The 21,558-nt window shown below is 38.4% G+C and overlaps 4 protein-coding genes across 6 annotated transcripts; 2 read left to right on the forward strand and 2 right to left on the reverse strand.

Moving 5' to 3' along the window:
* Positions 1–1,783: 1,783 nt before the first annotated feature.
* LOC103517146 (piggyBac transposable element-derived protein 3-like) lies at positions 1,784–2,404 on the forward strand. The gene has a single exon (XM_008482169.1). The coding sequence runs from the start codon at positions 1,784–1,786 to the stop codon at positions 2,402–2,404; it is 621 nt and encodes a 206-aa protein (XP_008480391.1).
* Positions 2,405–3,310: 906 nt separating this feature from the next.
* LOC103517147 lies at positions 3,311–8,288 on the reverse strand. Its single transcript, XM_008482170.1, has 3 exons — positions 8,222–8,288; positions 6,633–6,809; positions 3,311–3,531 (listed from the first exon to the last, which is right to left on the reverse strand). The coding sequence occupies exons 1-3, from the start codon at positions 8,286–8,288 to the stop codon at positions 3,311–3,313; spliced, it is 465 nt and encodes a 154-aa protein (XP_008480392.1).
* A 5,266-nt stretch (positions 8,289–13,554) lies between these two features.
* LOC113470706 lies at positions 13,555–14,346 on the reverse strand. The gene is made up of 2 exons (XM_026829355.1): positions 13,913–14,346; positions 13,555–13,796 (listed from the first exon to the last, which is right to left on the reverse strand). Exons 1-2 carry the CDS (start codon positions 14,334–14,336, stop codon positions 13,555–13,557), a joined length of 666 nt encoding a protein of 221 aa, XP_026685156.1. The 5' UTR covers positions 14,337–14,346.
* A 2,148-nt stretch (positions 14,347–16,494) lies between these two features.
* Positions 16,495–21,164, forward strand: LOC103517144 (5-methylcytosine rRNA methyltransferase NSUN4-like). 3 transcript variants are annotated; one of them, XM_026829353.1, is made up of 5 exons: positions 16,495–16,563; positions 17,176–17,452; positions 18,018–18,155; positions 18,513–18,694; positions 20,769–21,164. In XM_026829353.1, exons 1-4 carry the CDS (start codon positions 16,509–16,511, stop codon positions 18,652–18,654), a joined length of 612 nt encoding a protein of 203 aa, XP_026685154.1. In that variant the 5' UTR covers positions 16,495–16,508; the 3' UTR covers positions 18,655–18,694; positions 20,769–21,164. The 3 variants fall into 3 exon arrangements, with proteins under 3 accessions (XP_026685154.1, XP_017302832.1, XP_008480389.2); XM_017447343.2 differs by lacking the exon at positions 20,769–21,164 and having other exon boundaries at positions 18,513–19,090; XM_008482167.3 differs by lacking the exons at positions 16,495–16,563; positions 20,769–21,164 and adding an exon at positions 16,639–16,747 and having other exon boundaries at positions 18,513–19,090.
* Positions 21,165–21,558: the final 394 nt, after the last annotated feature.

Below are 21,558 nucleotides of genomic sequence, written 5' to 3' on the forward strand. Positions count from 1 at the left end.
GAATATTCTCTTCATGATAATATGACATGAAGAAATGAAACGAATGGGTTGATGGAACAAAACTGAGGTCCAAGTTTCAACTTAGTTTGTAAATCTGTTTGTTTGTTTGTTTGTTTGTCCCACGATAGGTAATTACCTATCGGTACAAATTTTTGTCGATGGTGGGATTCGAACCCGGGAAACTTTTATTTCTTTGTAAAGGTCTTTTTTCCAAGTGAAACCAACATCCACATCCGAAATCAAAACGGGGAATAATTTTTATGACCGCCTAGTTATTTATGAGTATGCAATACGTTCAACTACTTAATTATGAGGATCTCTCTCTCTCTCTCTCTCTCTCTCTCTTTCCCTCTCTCTCTCTCTTAGAATTAAGCTAGGTAGGTACCTAGTTTAATTCTTATTCAGGAAGAGGTTTTCCATTGCATAACAAGGAAAGCTAAAACCATAAATCCATATTTTGGTTTCTTAACCTCTGCTCCATATTCTTCACCTGCGTAGGTATTTATTTACCTACCTCCTTATTCTGTGGTAAGATGTTCATATTGCATGAAAATTCAAGCAGATGAGACTACCTATAGTTAGGTATTATTTTGATTTAGGTACCTGTCTAGTTAGATATATCTCATAGTTACCTACCTAGGTACCTATACCTGTCTAGTTAGATATCTCATAGTTACCTACCTATATTAGGTAGGTATGATGATTTTATCCTGATGATACCTAAGGATCGTTTTCGGGAGAGCAAACCTGTCCTGTCTTCGTTCTCTCTTAGCTTTTGGACTATAAGACCTTAGCAATTGTACAGTTCCCTCTATCAATCCTCTTGAAAAAAAAAATGGAAATTGGTGGAGATGCCAAAACTCTCACAGGAAATTGGTGGAGATGCTGTTATTCCCCCTTGCTGGGATTCTATCCGCAACACTGGAATTTTTGGAATAAGTACCTACCTATATCTTTGCTTTCGTTTTCATTTTGATTACAGGAAAGCAAAAAAGGCGGTGAAGGATTGCTTCTTTTCAGAAGAATCGGAGTTTCATTCTCTGTCGGAAGCGCTTCTCCAGTTCGTTTGTGGAAAAAGGGCGGAAGTCATTGCTGAAAGAAGAAAAGCCGTCATCTCTCCTCAAGGACTGAAAACGTTACAGTCCATTCCTCCGTCATCAAACTGGTAAATCTTTGAACTTAAGTCTGTGTGAATTCAAAGTTTGGTTGGGAATAAATTTTGTGATGTGTGCTTTGAAATACCCAGTAATACGCATGTACTGGTCACAAAAATGGATAGTTGCAATTATTGCTGATGCAATGTCAAGAGACCGCTTTTTTTCTCTACGGTCATCTTTCAAATTGGTTTTTGATAATGAAATATCACAAGAAGAAAGATCAAAAGATAGACTGTGGAAAATAAGACCTCTTTTGGATCACGTTCGTTCCACTTGCAATACTGAAGACAAAGATCAGGAACTCTCAATTGATGAAATGATGATACCATTTAGTGGTCAGTGTAGTATGAGGCAATTTGTTCCCAACAAACCAAACCCTGTGGGCCTTAAAGCCTGGATCCTTGCCAATCTCTGTGGTATTGTGTTAGATTTGATTATTTAACAAGGTTCAGAAACATTTCCTCAAGGTAATACATTGGGGCTAGGGGCTACAGCTGTACTTGCTTTAGCAGAGAGTCTTGTTCCGGGCCACATACTCCACCATGATAGATACTTTTCATTCCTCAAACTTTGCAATACACTACTACCTACTACTTGACAGTGGGATTAGAAGTTCAGGTACCATTATGCCCAACAGAATCCCCAAAGATGTGAAACTGAAAGGAGACAAAGATATGAGAAAAGAGGGCAGAGGAAGTATTGACTTTGTCAGTGATGGCAAGGTGATTTTCATCAAATGGTTTGACAACAAGCCAGTCTACATGATATCTACGAATGAGGGCATTGGGGTGTGCAAACCAGTCAAAAGATGGTGCAAAAAGGAAAAGAAATACATCATGGTAAAACAACCAGATGTTATCAAATCGTACAATGCTAACATGGGGGGTGTTGATATGGCTGATAGAATTTTATCATGTTGTCCCTCTAGAGGCCGAACAAACAAGTGGACAGTTAGGGTGATATTACACATGTTTGATCTCTGTGTCTCGAATGCTTGGATACTTTATAGAAATGACCGGTGTTCCCAAGGTATACCCAGCAAAGCTGTTAAACAAATGAGGTGTTTCAAACTTGATTTTGGCGAACATCTCATTTCAACATTCAGCTCCAAAATCAGTTCTGTAGACTCAGATGATGACAGTGACTATAAACCACCTTCCAATCTGACTTCAAAGGCCAAATGTCAAGAGAATACCCTTGCCAGCAAAACCAGCTCGACTGAATGGCCATCATCTACCACCATTTGACCCCAAACAACATAGATGCAGAAATGAAGGATGTATTCAAAAAACAAAAGTTAAATGCCTAAGATGCAATGCCTAAGTCTGTCTTTAGACCATTCGAGATATACTGGGATGAAGAGGTGACCCGCTTGTGGGAGACAAAACAAGATTCAATCCTAAATAAACAAAGATTTGGTGGAATACTTACTCCGTGCTTTGACAAAGCGATGACTCCTAAGAACCTAAAAGCTGGATTCGAAGCTTGTGGGATTTTTCCTTTTAACCCTGATATAATTCCAGACGAAGCCTTAGGATTTTTCCCAATATCTCAATAATCCAATCATCCAATGTTTACCTACCATGCTGGCACCGGTCGCTATGCGCATTTACATGTCATAGCTACTCATTTTCCTCACGAGGCTGAGTGGGCCTCGCAACAGCCAGTCATGGAATCAATTATCTGCATGATACAAATTTCTTGACCCCGCCGGGAATCGAACCCGGGTCTCCCGCGTGCAAGGCGAGTGCAGTGACCACTACGCCATGGGAGCTGACTTATAGGTATGTACACTAAAGGTACCTAGTAAAACGTTTTTGAAAGACACAAAAAGATGTTTCCCCCAATTTATCCAACATCCTATATTTACATACCTCTTCGCCTGTGGGTATCACTCCCCCTTTATGGTTCACCACCGTGGTACAATACTCAATAGAGATTTCATTGTGCTACAATAACAGAACTAATGTAGATATAGGTGTACTATCTTATTATCGAATAGATCTACACCAGGCTCTATAAAACGTTGATTTTCCGCTTGGTTCGACTTATTCGTGTACCAACATCAGTACCAAACAAGTACCAATTATTAATCATTTCTCAGTGCCAAAAAAGTACCAATAACTATTTGTCACAGCCAAAAAGTTTAGTGTTTACCGCCTCCCCTGATAGGTCCCATCACAGGTGCCCTCACCCTGCGTCAGCTGCACGCCAATGTACGTATCTTCCTGGTCGGGTAACGGGCCCACATATCGGACCTTGCCACACACCACTCGGCCATGGGGCGAGATGATCTTGACAAAGTTATTCGGTTTGAGATCAGAGGGGACTTTGGGTGTGAATGGATAGAACGAGGCGGACGACTTGAGGAAACCTGGCGGAAAAAAGAAGTACTAAATGTCAATAATGATTAATTACTACACTTTTCTTACCTCTGTGGTGCAGGTAGGTACCTACCTAGTGTTCAAGATGTTCGCCTGGTAAACAAAAGAGTGTGGGTTCAATCCTACCCATATCCCGTAAATGCCCATTCCGTAGTATGTCTTTCATCAGATTGGTAAGAATAGACACGATACTTTCCATTTAGGTGCTGGGTCAACACAAGAACACTAGAAAACAACCCGTTGAAATATTTGTATTCGAAAAACGAGTACAATTTTTTGTTGATGGCAGGAATCGAACCCGGGGCCTTCTGCATGGTCCCGGGTCATGTTTAACTCAGTCTGAGTGGTCCAAATCCCTATTCTGTCATCTATTCTATTTCAAAAAAATCACTGGGGTGAACTTAATGCATTATTATCATCAGGTATCTGCATTCTGTATTGTTATCAGTGCAAATGACGTCATCAGGATAGTGGCAATATGGGCAACTGTCCGAATTTTCGCGCAACGAGTTTATACATAGTTGTGGACTTACAATGAGTCTTTTGGTAAGTCATTTATTTATTTTGTTTAATTTTTCAAGGGGTTTAATTTTATTTTTCAAGGGGTTAATATTGTCAACGTACAACTACAAAGGTCTTCAGTGACAGGTTTTTACCCTCCATTCAACGACAAACTGCCCGTCTTCATTCCTAAACCTCTCCGAGTCTCTGAGTAGGGCCAGAAAAATCCAGCAGTACGTCTGATAGTGACTTATCCGTATACTAACCACGCGCAACGTTGCTCCAGCAGTACGTCTGATAGTGACTTATCCGTATACCGTATACTAACCACGCGCAACGTTGCTTAACTTCAGTGATCCCAACTTTCAAAGGGTTAGTCCGATTTTGCAAGCTTATTTTGTAGTACAGTCGAACCTGTCTAAATTCGACCCGATTAGAACTTTGAAGCCCCCATAATTGACATTTTACTGCGTGAGTTCTACAATTCTTTGTACCTCTCGTGCACGTGATACGTATTGGAGTCTCTGTGGCACCGATCCAGATTAATCAACAGTTAAACGCATTGCAAAACGATCACATGGAATAAATATCCTAATTTAGACTGCGTATACCAAAAGACACGTGAATTGGTCAACGTCTGTGCAAATCCAATGTCATTGAGTTGATACACCTGTAGTTCACAATACAACTGTAATACAACATATTAAAATAGAATAATACAACATACACCTTGTCTAATTCATTGTTACCGAGAACAAAACCTATTTGCCAATAGAGATAGGTGGGTACGTAGGTATTACCTACACTTTATTTACTTTATTATGAGAGGATATGCGTTTAGTATTTTAGGCTAGAGTAAGGTCAGTTAGGATGTTAGGAAATTGGATAGTCTTATCGGTGGGGGAGAGGGAATGTTGAAATGGGAGTTGTGGGAGTCTGTGGGAGATAAGAGGGAACAGCGGATAGAGAGAGAGAGAGAGAGAGAGAGAGAGAGAAAGAGAGAGAGAGAGATAAAGGAGAGGGAAATAGAAAGCGCCAGACAAAAGACAGGGAAAGGGGTCGGATGGAAGCGGGTTCTTCAGGCAGGTATACCTACCTACATAGGTATTGTTTAAAGGACAAAGAGAGTTTCAAATTTTAACTCGAGAGTTTGTCCGATTATGATGTGGAATTCAGTAAAAATGTTCAATACCAAATGGATTTTGCTCAGATTTGGGTCCTAATGGGGCCTTTGGGGGCCACTGAAGACCACTGAATACGCCCTCCTGTTTACCAGGCGAGCGCCTTGACCACTACACCATCGAGGCAAATAACTGGAAGGAGAGGGATTTTTTATAGGAAAGGGACAAGGAAGATAATTAAAAGAGGAAATGGGCGGATTATCTAAAGTGGAAAATTTTCCCCTCAATTAATAATTTGCCGTTCCTGCAGACTGATTTGCCGACGGGTGTCATGTCGTTCCTAATTGAGTTGAGTGATTGAGAGTGCTGGAGATAAATATAGCTTGTGTACGTCAGAGCTGGGAGTGTTTGTTTTAATGTGTAAACAGGAAAAAGCTCAACCAATATGTATACCTTTCCAAACCAGGGATACATTCCTGGTCCAGCTTAACTCATTTATATATTTCGGGACAAAACGCCCCAAAATGAAAAACTGAACGGGACGCCCGGACACCCCCTGAAATTCGGGACTGTCCCGGCCAATTCGGGACGCTTGGCAAGCCCAGTCATAAGAATGTCTATGTCTGTGTACCTGTATGTTGGATTTTTAGGAAGACCTATTGGATTTTTTGACCGATTTGGTGCAACATCTAATGAGCGAATATCCTTTATGTGTTGAACATGCATGTCAAACACGACTTTCCTAATCCTTTGAATGATGCTTATTTGAGTGTTCTTTTACAATATCTCTAACCATATTTTCCATACCTACCACTTTTCATGTTTATACTTAGAATTACAGTCAACAGGAATACCTCCCAAAAAGGATGCTAAAAAAATCTCTCTTACCGTAATTTTATTTGACAACGTTCCTCTCGATTCCGTTGGGGTTTAAAATGGCATTTCCGAAGAGACAATCACAATATTACTTCTCCCTTTCTGAAATCATATTCCCATGCTTCTCATGACAGATTGTAAACTTTTGCCCAACACCAACGTACCCAACTCTCCAATGAAAGACACGAACATGCATGTCAAATTTCAACAAAATCGGACAATCCGTCCGGGAGTTATTGGCAAAACAACGACTTTCAGAAAAGAACATTCGCTTTATCTGTTGAACTGTTTAATGAAAATCGGTATAAAAGTGTGATGTACAAACATAGTCGACAATTCACATCGATCGACGGCCGTTGACTATAGGTGGACATATCTTAACGATTCGGGACTGGGTAAAACAGACAGACAAATCAGACAACCTGAATTAACTGTCAAGTTAAAATTTAGAACTCACTTGGTTCGTTGGAAAAAGAAATACAGGATGTCACGGGACACAATCCTGTGTGCAGAAGTCAGATGTGGTCGGTTTTATCGGCGCGAAATCTGTAAATTCGACCTTTTATTCAAACAGATCAGAACACATAACTTACCATGGATAGCGTCAGCGGGAGCAGAATTTCTCCGGTGCCGGGATGCAAACCTGGGTCCCTCGCCTCCCTCTATGAACATCGAGTCTATTGACCTCCTCAGGAACTCTTCGGATTCATCAATCAAGGAATCCGTGGATTCTTCTGTGTCTACCGAGCTCCTTAGATCTGGCACAGAACCTACGGGAGGGAAGGTGAGTTAAGTCAAGTATGGTCATAAGAATGTCTATGTACCTGTCTGTTGGATTTTTGGGAAGACCTATTGGATTTTTTGACCGATTTGGTGCAACATCTAATAAGCGAATATCCTTTATGTGTTGAACATGCTTGTCTAATTTCAACAAAATCGGACAATCCGTCCGGGAGTTATTGGGAAAACAAAGACTTTCAGAAAAGAACATTCGCTTTATCTGTTGAACTGTTTAATGGAAATCGGTATAAAAGTGTGTACAAACATAGTCGACGATTCACATCGATCGACGGCCGTCGACTATAGGTGGAGTGGTGGACATATCTTATGGTAAAACAGACAGACAAATCAGACAACCTGAATTAACTGTCAAGTTAAAATTTAGAACTCGCTTGGTTCGTTGGAAAAAGAAATAGAGGATGTCACGGGACACAATCCTTGTGCAGAAGTCAGAAGTGTGGTTGGAAAAAGAAATACAGGATGTCACGGGACACAATCCTGTGTGCAGAAGTCAGATGTGTACTTTGATTTTATTTATATTTGTCACTATGACAATATTCCAAGGCTTGGCCTATTTATTAAGCCCTCTGATGTAAAGTTATTTGCCTATGCCGTGCACGAGTATTGAATTTTTGTAGCTTTGTTGGAATGAAGGCAAGAATGTGCTTTAATTTCAAGGCAGTTAGGGAAGTAAGACACCATGCTGAAATCACTCAGCCTTTTATAATTGGACGATATAATGAGGGCAATTAAAAAATCTGGTGTGAACATCACACGACTTTCCTAATCCTTTTGAATGATGCTCATTTGGGTGTTCTTCTACCCTAACTTTTACAATATCTCTAACCGTTTAGTCGGTATTGCTGAAAACCGCCAAAAAACGGTCGAAATCTGTTCAAAAGCGGTCAAAATACCGCAAACCGCAGCAGCTATCTCAACCAAACGTTTTATGTTGCATCCTTGTCACATTTTTGGATTGCATACCAAATTTCAAGCCTCTAGCTCATACCGTTCCCGAGATATTATTGAATTACACCGAAAACCGCCAAAAAGTGGTCGAAATGCCGCCAAGCGCTGCACCGATCTTAACCAAAAGTCGTGTCGCATCCTTGTCACATTTGACAGCTGTATGCCAAATTTCAAGTCTCTAGCTCTTACCGTTCTCGAGATATTTTGTTTACAGACACATAGAAGGACAGACAGATATCTATAATAATAATAATAATAATAATAATAATACTAATAATAATAATAACCTCTTTATTGACATTCAATCAATGGATGGGATAAAGTTGTTTTCAGACCCTCGTTCTAGAAAGATCTTCGACCTTTGCATTCCATACTTCGCAAAAGACGTGCCCCCATTCAGACACTGTCACCCATTCAGACACACCACGCTCACCAGTGCTCAACTTGAGTGTTTGTCTAAGTCCAGTATAGACCGGCATCATACTGATAAACTGACTCATGTTCGGGAGATCCCTAATTCCAAGAATTTCGTCTGGGGCAATTTTTCATTGATTACTTATGTACATGTCAGTTTTATCAGTGTTCAGTGATTAACTCATTTAGTAAACATTCATTTAGCAAGTGCCTATCTATACCTAGATACATATTTCCTTGTTAAATGTGTTCAAATCACTCATCACAGTTTACTATTTTTAATACTTACATGCCCGAATGGGTATAAGCCATAAGGATATAAGGTGAAATACCTACATTGGCTAAACAAGTATCCCTATAGATCACTGAAGTTAAGCAAAGTTGCGCGTGGTTAGTAGGTATTGATGACCATCTGAGATTCTGGGCAATCGCGTGATGCTGGCTTTTTCCGACTCCACTCAGGCGGGATGAGGCTAATTTTGCTGAATGGAGGGTAAAATGTGCGTCTTTAGACAGACCTTTGGTAGTTATGTATAGTTACACAGTGACTTTATGCCTCTGGGAAAAATGGCCAATGAAAGGGTAGTTTACGTGAAAAACCGTTCAATTGACCAATCACAGACTAGGTACCTATTTGTAATTTTGTATCCAATTTCACTATTAGGTACAAAAAAGTAGAAGCAATCCATAACAAGTACCTACCAAGGTAGTTTTGTGAACCAACCTCAGTAGTGTAGGGTGCAGTCGACTTCGAATTTGGCGGTTGGTGGTTCGATTCCAAATCATGTCATAAAATTTATCAAACTGTATGGGGGAATGACGTTTGTAATATTCATGCATCGCACAGTTAAAATTCCTTGTGAATCTCATCAAGAGAATGCAAATTTGACCCATTTTTAAAAACCATGCGCACTAAATGAAGGTAGGTTAGATGGACAAATAATGTTATTTAGGTCAAAATAACCTCCCTTCTACTCTTGACCTCAAAAAAAAAAAAAAAAAAAAAAAAAAAAAAAAACAACCAAACCCCCCTTTTACCTTGACCCCAAAAAAAAAAAAAAAAAAAAAAATACAAACACACACACAAGAGCTAGTAGGGAAAACTAATTGAACTTTTAAAGGTCCGTTCTCGGGACGGATGGCTTTCTCCTACCCTGTCCTCCTCTTTTCAATTTCGGGAAGATAAGACATTAAGACCTCCCAGTACTTTCAGAAGTTGCAATTCCCTCTATCAAACCTTTGGGGGGAAAGAAAAAATGAATTTCTTCCAGTTCCAAATGGAGTGATGCTTCATGGTGGAGTCTTTGCTTGGAAGCGGATGTTTCTGAGACCAAGATGTAGCGGTGGCCTGACTTTGGGACGATGACACAGGCGATGCTGATGATGAGGTGTCCATCAATATAAATATAGGCACAAACAGTTTGCACAACTATACGGATTGAGCGTTTTACTTGTCCGCTGTCCCACGGCTTGATTTATTGGAAGAAATGTCCACACAAGTGGCTTCGTGAGAATGTTTCCTTCATTCTAATTTGAAGAGAAGCCATTTTTTTCTCTCACAAAAAAAAATAAAAAAACGAAGCACAATTTTACAAGACAGGACAAAATTTAGAATTAAGGACACACAAAGAAATTCCTCGATTAGGAAGTTGCTTTCAGAGGCATATTAGCTGAACTCCTATCGGGACTTTAAGTTGGAAGACGTTGTCAATGAACACCGAATGAAATAAATGATGTTTCGATATTTTACACAAACTGTGGGAATTCATTTTGAACATTTTGGAAAGAAACTGAATAAAAATATTGTGTCTGTTGACCTGAACAAAGAGAAAAGAAACACACGATCCCAGCGAGGTAGCGTTACAACTAAACAAATCCACAATATGGTGGATGGGAGTTGTGTTGGATATTGAGCGATGGAGAGGGGTTTCCAATATACTGGGTTACCTAGGTGACGCGACGCAAAGAGACGTCATGTGGGGGGTAAGAAGGTCAATCACATGCAACCCTTATCTCTTATTCTAGTCACCTAGGCCTACTCATCCCTGCCTATGTCACGCATAGAGATCAAAAATCAGATGGCGTAGAATGCAGCTGCTTGGGAAAAAAAGGTTTTTATATAGCTGCTTCGTCACACAGACATTGTCAGTTAAAACTAAATGTACCTAACTAACCTTGTTTTTACCTCTCATTGAACTTGCAATTGCATAAATATTAAATAATAATAAAGAATAGGTACCTACCCACACCTACACTTGATTCCGTAGGTACCTATCAGATTACTAATGCGATGACTCAGAAATAGGTAAGTATAGGTACCTTACTAGACGATATAGGTAAGAATTAGGTACATTGGACTTCAGTTAGAGATTGATAAGAAGATAAAGGTACCTACCCTACATTTTTATCTATTCATCAATAAATCAAATTTAAATTAATATCTCTTATCAATCCTGACATAATGGAGATGATTATTTTGTTCACCTTTATCATTAAGTAGGTACCTACTTAGGTATTGGAGTATTTTCAATAGAGCACGTACGTACCTAATTTATTATAAAAGATGTTTCCCCCAATTTATCCAACATCCTATATTTACTTACCTCTTCGCCTGTGGGTATCACTCCCCCTTTATGGTTCACCACCATGGTACAATACTCAATAGAGATTTCATTATGCTACAATAACCAATGTAGATATATGTGTACTATCTTATTGTATCGAATAGATCTACACCAGGCTCTATAAAACGTTGATTTTCCACTTGGTTCGACTTATTCGTGTACCAACATCAGTATACCAAATAAGTACCAATTATTAATTATTTCTCAGTGCCAAAAAAGTACCAATAATTATTTTGTCACAGCCAAAAAAAATTAGTGTTTAGGACATTGAACTGTCCGAATTTTCGCGCAACGAGTTTATACATAGTTGTGGACTTAAAATGAGTCTTTTGGTATGTCATTTATTTATTTTGTTTATTTTTTCAAGGGCTTTAATTTAATTTTTCAAGGGGTTAATATTGTCAACGTACAACTACAAAGGTCTTCGGTGACAGGTTTTTACCCTCCATTCAACGACAAACTACCCGTCTTCATTCTTAAACCTCTCCCAGTCTCTGAGTAGGGCCAGAAATATCCAGCAGTACGTCTGATAGTGACTTATCCGTATACTAACCACGCGCAACGTTGCTCAATTTCAGTGATCCCAACTTTCAAAGGGTTAGTCCGATTTTGCAAGCCTTGTATTTTGTAGTAAAAAGGAATTTTAATTGTGTTAAGCAGAAATGCTTGTCACAAATGTCGTCCCCTGTTTAATGCACTACGCTAAATTTTATGACCTGACTTGGACTCGAACCACCAACCTCCAGATCCGAAGTCCACCGCGCTAACCACTACACCACTGAGATTGGTTTGTATTTTGTAGTACAGTCGAACCTGTCTAAATTCGACCCGATTAGAACTTTGTAGCCCCCATAATTGACATTTTACTGCGTGAGTTCTACAATTCTTTGTACCTCTCGTGCACGTGATACGTATTGGAGTCTCTACGGCACCGATCCAGATTAATCAACAATTAAACGCATTGCAAAACGATCACATGGAATAAATATCCTAATTTAGACTGCGTATACCAAAAGACACGTGAATTGGTCAATGTCTGTGCAAATCCAGTGTCATTGAGTTGATACACCTGCAGTTCACAATACAACTGTAATACAACATATTGGGGTGGGGGAGAGGGAATGTTGAAATGGGAGTTGTGGGAGTCTGTGGGAGATAAGAGGGAACAGCGGATAGAGAGAGAGAGAGAGAGATAAAGGAGAGGGAAATAGAAAGCGCCAGACAAAAGACAGGGAAAGGGGTTGGATGGAAGAGAGTTCTTCAGAGGCAGGTATACCTACATAGGTATTGTTTAAAGAACAAAGAGAGTTTCAAATTTTAACTCAAGAGTTTGTCCGATTATGATGGAATTTGGTGAAAATGTTCAATACCAAATGGATTTTGCTCAGATTTGGGTCCTAATTGGGCCTTTGGGGGCCACCGAAGACCATTAGTACAGAAGCTAGAAACATGGGAATATGGAACTAGGCAAAATGGAAGGTTAATACCTATAGGTACCTACTCACTTCTCAGGAATGGGAAAATAACTGGAAGGAGAGGGATTTTTTTATGGGAAAGGGACAAGGAAGAGAAATAAAAGAGGAAATGGGCGGAATATCTAAAGTGGAAAATTTTCCCCTCAATTAATAATTTGCCGTTCCAGCAGACTGATTTGCCGACGGGTGTCATGTTGTTCCTAATTGAGTTGAGTGATTGAGAGTGCTGTGGAGATAAATATAGTTTGTGTACGTCAGAGCTGGGAGTGTTTGTTTTAATGTGTAAACAGGAAAAGCTCAACCAATATACCTTTCCAGACCAGGGATACATTCCTGGTCCAGCTTAACTCATTTATATATTTCTAAAAGAATTTTTACAACTTTTTTTTCCATTAGGCGCTTTGACAATGTTTTGTGCATGTCGTTCGCGCCGTTTACAACTTTGAAATTCACATTTTGGGAAATTTTGACACCACAACAGACTGCAAACTTCAACAACTTTATGGTTATGCAAGGTTTTTTAAGGTTTTTCCCTCCACGTCAAAGCTTCTACGAAGCACAAAATGCCAAGTTTTGGGCCGCGGGCCTAGAGTTCGGCGTCACGAAGCCGTTTAGAACTTTGGGAATTTGTAAACCTCTATCAAAACATTGCTAATTGAATTTTGTCATAATTAGATTGCTGGTGTACCTCCGCTGTTAATTATATTTATTGTGGAAGGGTAGATAGACAAGGGGGTATGTCAAAATATTTTTTAAGGTTTTTCCCTCCTAATACGTCAAAGCTTCTACGAAGCACAAAGTGCCAAGTTTTGGACCGCGGGCCTAGAGTTCGGGGTCACGAAGCAGTTTGGAAATTTGGGAATTTGTAAACCTCTATCAAAACATTGCTAATTGAATTTTGTCATAATTAGATTGCAAGGTACCCCCGCTGTTAATTATATTAAATTTATTGTGGAAGGGTAGATAGACAAGGGGGTATGTCAAAATAATGATTTTGTCATTTCCTGTGATAGGTCAAAGGTCAGAGTAGAAGACAGCGCATGTAAACCTCCCCAGCCTCCTGGTCCATATGGTTCATATTGTTCCTGTAATTCTATATTAGGTATTCCTGTAATTCTATGTTATTCCCCTTGGAGAAGGAATGGCATGGTCAAAGGTCAGAGTAGAAGACAGCGCATGTAAACCTCCCCAGCCTCCTGGTCCATATGGTTCATATTGTTCCTGTAATTCTATATTATTCCTGTAATTCTATGTTATTCCCCTAGGAGAAGGAATGGCATGTTCCGAGACTCCTTTATACTCTCCGTGTCTTCATCTTCTTCTTTTATTAAATTGTCCTCGTGTAAATTCGTTTGACTTGCCGTCGTCATATTGGGTACTTCTTCTTGTTTTTTATTTTCCTGGCTTACTTGTTCTTCACTTACGTCATTGGACGTTGTGTCCTTACTATTTGTTTCCAGTTCATTTAATTCAAGAGATACATCAGTCTCTGTATTTTCGTTACTTTCTTCCACTCTCTCCTCTATTCCTTCTCACTTACGTCATTGGACGTTGTGTCCTTACTATTTGTTTCCAGTTCATTTAATTCAAGAGATACATCAGTCTCTGTATTTTCGTTACTCTCTTCCACTCTCTCCTCTATTCCTTCCACAACCTTTTCATCTTTCTTATCCAGTTCATTGCTTCCAGTTTTGTCATCTTTGTTTGACATAATTTCACTTATCAATTTTTCTTCAACATCTTTTCCGAATTGCGTAGTTGTGAATTTATTTTTCAATATGTGGTTTTCGAGTGCAAGTATTTCTATTGTATTCGCATAAGATTTTTCGTCGTGCACTTGGACTTTCAACAGACTTAGTTCGGATTTGGATTTATACAATGCTGTTCGTAGGGTTTTGATAGTTTGATGTAATGTGCGAATTGTATCTAAGCTGGATTTTTCAATGTTAATTAGCTTCAAGGTGTAATCCTGATGTTTGTCTATCTGGAAAGTGCTGGAGAATTTTGCCTTCGATATCTGAGTGCTGCTGTCCATTTAAGAAACATCAACGCATCCATCAAGCCTCCACACAGATTCTCAGACCTGTACAATTCCTGAAACAAACAAAACATCAAATGTTATCTTATCAGAAAATCAGAAGAAGGAAAACGGGTACAAAACAATGCAGAAGTTATACCTAGGTATCTAAGTAGGTATCTAGCGAATTTTCAAGGTGTAATCCTGATGTTTGTCTATCTGGAAAGTGCTGGAGAATTTTGCCTTCGATATCTGAGTGCTGCTGTCCATTTAAGAAATATCAACGCATCCATCAAGCCTCCACACAGATTCTCAGACCTGTACAATTCCTGAAATAAACAAAATATCAAATGTTATCTTATCAGAAAATCAGAAGAAGGAAAACGGGTACAAAACAATGCAGAAATTATACCTATCTAAGTTAGGTATCTAGCGAATTATTTGGTAATGGTCCAAAGGGATTTCAAAACCTTCTGTAAATGGATCCATATTTTCCAAACCTACCACTTTTCATGTTTATAGAATTACAGTCAACAGGAATACCTCCCAAAAAGGATGCTAAAAAAATCTCTCTTACCGTTAATTTTATTTGACAACGTTCCACTCGATTCCGTTTGGGGTTTAATAAAATGGCATTTCCGAAGAGACAATCACAATATTACTTCTCCCTTTCTGAAATCAAATTCCCATGCTTCTCATGACAGATTGTAAACTTTCGCCCAACACTAACGTACCCAACTCTCCAATGAAAGACACGAGCGTTTAAAAAGTACGAAACAGCAATAATTAGATTTTATGCCGCTGATTCCAAGTGAGAAAAAAATTATGTTGATTTATTTTTAATGACGTAAAAATAAAAAAAAAATAATAGCACTCTCCCTCGGGAGTAAAAATCTCAAAGGAATTGTTACTTTCTATTTTTAGAAAAATCTGAAAATTCCGAAATTAATTTTTTATAAAAAATTTAAAAAAATTAATAGCACTCTCCCTCGGGAGTAAAAATCTCAAAGGAATTGTTACTTTCTATTTTTAGAAAAATCTAAAAAATCCGAAATTAATTTTTTATTAGGCGGACAGTTTGCGTTGGAGGAGCAACCGTATCCCGCCCATGTCAAGGAATAGACTGGTCTGATACGAGGAAAACAAGAAAAACCATCGAGCTTTTATTTAAAAATTTAAAAAAATTAATAGCACTCTCCCTCGGGAGTAAAAATCTCAAAGGAATTGTTACTTTCTATTTTTAGAAAAATCTAAAAATTCCGAAATTAATATTTTATTAGGCGGACAGTTTGCGTTGGAGGAGCAACCGTATCCCGCCCATGTCAAGGAATAGACTGGTCTGATATGAGGAAAACAAGAAAAACCATCGAGCTTTTATTCAGGGGGAAGAAAAACGCTGATGAAAATTGTTTCACGAGAGAACGACAAGGTATAACTTGAGCAGTTCAACAAAAATCAATACAAAGTATTTTTCACTGGGCTTTCAAAGACGCGAGAAACATGTTTTTCTTTGTTCACCTACCAATTTTTTTATTAGGTACCTATTGTTTTTTTCCAATTTTCTTTTGGGTAGGTATTTTTTCTTCTTTTTGTAGTCATTATTATCAAAATTACCTATCAATTTTAGAAGGTAGGTAGGTAGGTACCAGAGGTACCTATGTACCTAGAAGGTAAATAGGAAGGATAAACATAATACCTCTACTTTACTGTTCTGCTTAATAGGATTTTGTGCCTAAAACATCGCTTCGTGCTAGTGGTTTCTCTTAAGAAACATTCGGCTAAATCGCTAAATTCCAAAATACCTCCCTACTTAGTTCGCTATGATTCCTAGGTAGGTTCACGAGAATTATGATAACGCCTAGTATTGATGATGAGAGTATGCAATGTGCTCTACATTATTTCTAGGTAGTCCGCTCATATATTTCGCTCTAATGTGGCGTTGATAAAAAATCAAAACAACCTGTACCTGATGCCGCGAAATTTTAAAATAGAAATTAGAAACCTCTCTTTTCACTTTTCTTTGCCTTGTGGATTGTGGAGACTATTTTTATCTGATTTTGGAATTTTTGTGTAATTTCTAATTTGGATTTTGGATAGTTTTTGGGCTTTTTTAGGAGGTACCGAAAGTTTTAAAACTTGTCCTGAGTCTAGCACATTCATCAACATCATACCTATGATACTGTGCTAGATATGTGTGCAGCCCCAGGAGGCAAAACATTAGTAGCCCTACAGACCTTATACCCAGGTAACTCATATCCTAAATGCTTTATTAAACAGTAACTCATATCCTAAATGCTTTATTAAACAAACAAAAAAAGCTCGAAGTGTCACTTGATTCGCTCTCAATATTAGACCCTATGATACTGTGCTAGATATGTGTGCAGCCCCAGGAGGCAAAACATTAGTAGCCCTACAGACCTTATATCCAGGTAACTCATATCCTAAATGCTTTATTAAACAGTAACTCATATTAATGCTTTATTAAACAAACAAAAAAAGCTCGAAGTAGCTGTTTGTTTGTGGATCGGCTCCCATAGTTGGCTTGTTTTAAGTGAGTACACCATGAAAATTTAGCTCCATTAAGAGTTGTATTTTTGTAAAAGCTTTGCTTACCTTTATCGTGTGTTCATTTTATACCGAACACTGTGTTAACTCTCGGTAGTAAGTTCGGCCATAGCAGACCTTACCAATGGCATGGGTGTAACTGTAGTGGTTTGCACGGTGTTCTTCGGATCGAGTCCAAGTCGTAAAGTTAATTGAGATGTAGAATTATGTATTAAGTGGGGAACGACATTTGTTACTAACTTTCAAGTATACTTGACACAGTATACTTTCAATATTCCTTTACATTTTTCAGACCTTATCGTCGCTAACGATCTAGAACGGAGCAAGCGTATCACGGACGTGCTCGCTCAGTTTGTATACGACTATAATCCCCGAACCGATAAGCGACTCCAAGTGACTAACCGAGATGGCACGACAATATCCGAACTCGATACGTACGATAGAATCCTGGTGGATGTTCCGTGTACTAATGACAGATTATCCGTCATGGATGATTACAACAATGTGTTCAATCCGATGAAACTCAAGTATCGTCTTACACTGCCCGAGCTACAGGCTAGTCTGCTGACTTAAGTTTTTTTTTTTTTTTTTTTTTTTTTTTTGAGGTTTGATAAAGAGAATTGTTCCTAACTGCTAAGGTCTTATCGTCCCCAAATCGAAGAAAGAAGGAGGAGAGAATAGGAAAATAGGAAAAAGCCAGCCGTTCCAAGAACAAAAAAATGTTTTCACTTTACTAAATAAATAAGCTATTTCCAAGAACTCGAGTTTAGGATAAATTCGCCCCGGGCGAGAATCAAACTCCCGACCTAACGTTTACAAGGCAGGCGCGCTACCCACGAAGCTAACAAGATTGACCAATGACCATTATGACAACTATTTTCATCTCATATTCCTACATTATATCTCTAGTAGCGCGGTCAAACTTTCTTGACTTGGCGGGGCGGAGCGCTACCGCGCTCCTATATACCCAAATAATTATTTTTACATCGAACCCACAACCTCTGCATTGCAGACACGCTCTGAAGCTAGTCAAAGTAGGAGGCTCCGTGATATATTCTACATGTTCGCTATCTTACCCAAATAATATACCCAAATAATCATTTTTACATCGAACCCACAACCTCTGCATTGCAGACACGCTCTGAAGCTAGTCAAAGTAGGAGGCTCCGTGGTATATTCTACATGTTCGCTATCTCCTATTCAAAATGATGGTGTGGTGCATATGAGTCTGAAGAGAATATGGGAGGAGACTGGATGTGAAATAGAGATCAAGTAAGTAGATCAAGTTTCCGTTTGACTAAACAAAGAAATAGTTGAAGCCTTTTTTGTGTAGGTAAGGTTATTACATAATTTTATTGATCTAACTAAGGGACTAGACCAGCTTGGTCTGATTAGAAGACTTTAAAGTTCAATCAGGGAGGATACCAGCCTGAAATTTCGCTTGCTAAAGAAATAGCAAAAGTTGAGTGCGGAGTTGAGTGCGGACAGCCCAAAAGCGATCACCCTAGGGCTGATTGAGAGGCTGACGAAAAAAGCTAACCCCGTGTGAACCCTGGAAAAGGCGAAGAACATTGAATAAGTATTTTTTGCACCCTGCTATTGACATCTCGCCCCTCTGTTTCATTTCAGAGACTTATCTCAGGCACTTCGACCTCTGAAATCTCTCTTCTCATTCGCCAACATCAACCTCTCCTATGGCCATCTGGTTCAGCCTCATCTTCCATCCAATTTTGGCCCCATGTACTTCTGTAAATTCGACAAAATCAAATGAGAGCGACACGAATCATGTTTATAAGGTACACAAAGGGCGGGTTTCACCAACCTTTTCAGCCCCTAGTAGCCCTGTTAATACAAATCAAATGAAACTTAACAGGCTTTCTAGGGACTGAAAGAATATTGGTGAAATCCACTTTAAATATTAGTACTTGAGAAACTCAAATTCCATAGCTTAGTCACTCAATGAGTGAAGTTCTAGGATTACACGTTGTTGAAGGTCTTGGGTTCAATTCCTGGGAGAGATGCATTTTTTTCCGGTTCTGTTTTTGGTTTGGTTGGTATACGCTGACCTAAATTTTATGACATACCATCGACTCGAACCATCAACCTTCGGATTCGTTGGTGGTTATGGTTATTTCAGATTATGTATTTATTTATCGAGTTGAAATCTTTCAATAAAGAATTTGTTAATATTATTTCATTTTTCCCAACTTTTTTTTATTATTATTGATTGATTCAATCAATAGTTATAGAGTGACGTTACGGGGACTATTTTTTATTTGAATTGATAAATTAATGTTAAATTCAATTACGAATGTTACGATTACTCTAGAGATTATTAAAATAACGGAACTAAGTCATTTTTAGTTTACTCATGACTACTGGTTACTCAAAATAGGAAAATTAAAAATAACTGTACCTAGGTACCGTGTGTATACGTGAGAATTTGATCTTGGTTCCATTTGACATTGAAGTACAACTCAATACTCGGAAGCACCAATGGAAATAGAGCAACTATGACAGCTGTATCAAAACAGTGGTTAAATCCGTACTTTCCTTTCTTGGAAAGTTAGGTGTGAGCCCTCAACCTACCCACTCACCCTCCCAAAGATTTACGTCGCCAGGTTTTACAGAAGTTTGTGCCCTTGAACTATGACCTTTTCATTGAAGGAAAATCTTGATTAGTGCCATAAAAAACCACGGTTGTACACCTGGAAAACTAGATCACTGGGATGTTCAACACGCCAAGAAGAAAATTCTTAGAGGAGTAAATCTAAGAGGGGAAAACACAAAGTCTGGCTTTTCAAAGTCACAAGTGTACAGGTGTAAGTGAATGAATTGGGTACATAACCCAGCGGAATCCCAGCAACAGCGACACTAATAACCTAGTCTTGAAAAGGTCATTTGCAAAAAAGATTGCTTAAATGTTGGTATTCAGCTGAAAGAGAACATGATGAAGATGACACAGAGTATTGAAGACATAGAGAAGAAAGACTCAACAGAGGAAAGAAGTAGAAGGCAGAAGAAGCAATCACCAGATGAGAAAGAGGATGATGGGAGTAATAGGTGAGAACCTCTGTTTTTGTTTGTTTGCCTTTGGTGTTTGCTTGTTTGTATGCATGGGTCCAATCTTGTAACTAAACGTTTTCAAGCTAGGTTTTAAGTTTGGCTTTCCCCTTTTCCACATCTATGTTTTCTCAATATCCCAAGTACCAAGTGTTTTAATAGTGCCAATAAATTTGCCTCGATTGTCAACAATAAGTGGAGCAACATTTCCCTCGGCTACGATTTTTCCATTTAAAGGAAAAAACTAAAATAAACTCTCTCCCCTGACATTTGGAACAAAGGGGTTCCAGTATACACTGGTTCGACTGGAACTGTAACAGGATATCATGGAGAGTGCCCGGGGCAATGGTTTTTATTCGGACAGGAGACTGAAGCAATTTATTTTTTATTAAGATTTGTGCGATGCTAACTTGTGATTTAGGATATCATGGAGAGTGCCCGGGGCAATGGTTTTTATTCGGACAGGAGACTGTAGCAATTTATTTTTTATTAAGATTTGTGCGATGCGAACTTGTGATTTGATAGACACATTTTCAAACCCTTTGTGTATGATATCGAATTTAAATAATGTATGATCAATAAATGGTTCGCTGATGGTTTAATTGGTTTTTGTTTCAAAACCTTGGGGTTTCGAACTTTTCGATCGGGCCAAACTCAGACAAGGGGTAGGGCACGTCATCTAAAAATAAGTATACGTCAGTCTAAAAATACATCAATAGCACATTGTTTCCTTCTGAGAATATTGTTTCATGTACTTCTGTAAATTCGACAAAATCAAATGAGAGCGACACGAATCATGTTTATAAGGTACACAAAGGGCGGGTTTCACCAACCTTTTCAGCCCCTAATAGCCCTGTTAATACAAATCAAATGAAACTTAACAAGCTTTCTAGGGACTGAAAGAATATTGGTGAAATCCACTTTAAATATTAGTACTTGAGAAACTCAAATTCCATAGCTTAGTCACTCAATGAGTGAAGTTCTAGGATTACACGTTGTTGAAGGTCTTGGGTTCAATTCCTGGGAGAGATGCATTTTTTTCCGGTTCTGTTTTTGGTTTGGTTGGTATACGCTGACCTAAATTTTATGACATACCATCGACTCGAACCATCAACCTTCGGATTCGTTGGTGGTTATGGTTATTTCAGATTATGTATTTATTTATCGATTTGAAATCTTTCAATAAAGAATTTGTTAATATTATTTCATTTTTCCCAACTTTTTTTTTATTATTGATTGATTCAATCAATAGTTATAGAGTGACGTTACGGGGACTATTTTTTATTTGAATTGATAAATTAATGTTAAATTCAATTACGAATGTTACGATTACTCTATACATTACTAAAATAAATAGTTATAGAGTGACGTTACGGGGACTATTTTTTATTTGAATTGATAAATTAATGTTAAATTCAATTACGAATGTTACGATTACTCTAGAGATTATTAAAATAACGGAACTAAGTCATTTTTAGTTTACTCATGACTACTGGTTACTCAAAATAGGAAAATTAAAAATAACTGTACCTAGGTACCGTGTGTATACGTGAGAACTTGATCTTGGTTCCATTTGACATTGAAGTACAACTCAATACTCGGAAGCACCAAT

The sequence above is a fragment of the Diaphorina citri genome, unplaced genomic scaffold (assembly GCF_000475195.1).
Source record: "Diaphorina citri unplaced genomic scaffold, Diaci psyllid genome assembly version 1.1 scaffold1764, whole genome shotgun sequence".
NCBI classification, from domain to species: domain Eukaryota; kingdom Metazoa; phylum Arthropoda; class Insecta; order Hemiptera; family Psyllidae; genus Diaphorina; species Diaphorina citri.

Bases quoted from the DNA above. Each gene is read 5' to 3' on its own strand.
- LOC103517146 (XM_008482169.1), top strand. From the start codon at position 1,784: ATGCCCAACAGAATCCCCAAAGATGTGAAACTGAAAGGAGACAAAGAT.
- LOC103517147 (XM_008482170.1), bottom strand. From the start codon at position 8,288: ATGAGTCAGTTTATCAGTATGATGCCGGTCTATACTGGACTTAGACAA. The intron at 6,810-8,221 runs GTGAGCGTGGTG...TCCCTCCCGTAG, and splicing joins AACACTCAAGTTGAGCACTG to GTTCTGTGCCAGATCTAAGG. The intron at 3,532-6,632 runs GTAAGTTATGTG...TTTTTCCGCCAG, and splicing joins TCCCGCTGACGCTATCCATG to GTTTCCTCAAGTCGTCCGCC.
- LOC113470706 (XM_026829355.1), bottom strand. From the start codon at position 14,336: ATGGACAGCAGCACTCAGATATCGAAGGCAAAATTCTCCAGCACTTTC. The intron at 13,797-13,912 runs ATACAGAGACTG...AAAGTAACGAAA, and splicing joins AGTGGAAGAGAGTAACGAAA to ATACAGAGACTGATGTATCT.
- LOC103517144 (XM_026829353.1), top strand. From the start codon at position 16,509: ATGTGTGCAGCCCCAGGAGGCAAAACATTAGTAGCCCTACAGACCTTA. The intron at 16,564-17,175 runs GTAACTCATATC...TACATTTTTCAG, and splicing joins CCTACAGACCTTATACCCAG to ACCTTATCGTCGCTAACGAT. The intron at 17,453-18,017 runs TTAAGTTTTTTT...TCTGCATTGCAG, and splicing joins CTACAGGCTAGTCTGCTGAC to ACACGCTCTGAAGCTAGTCA.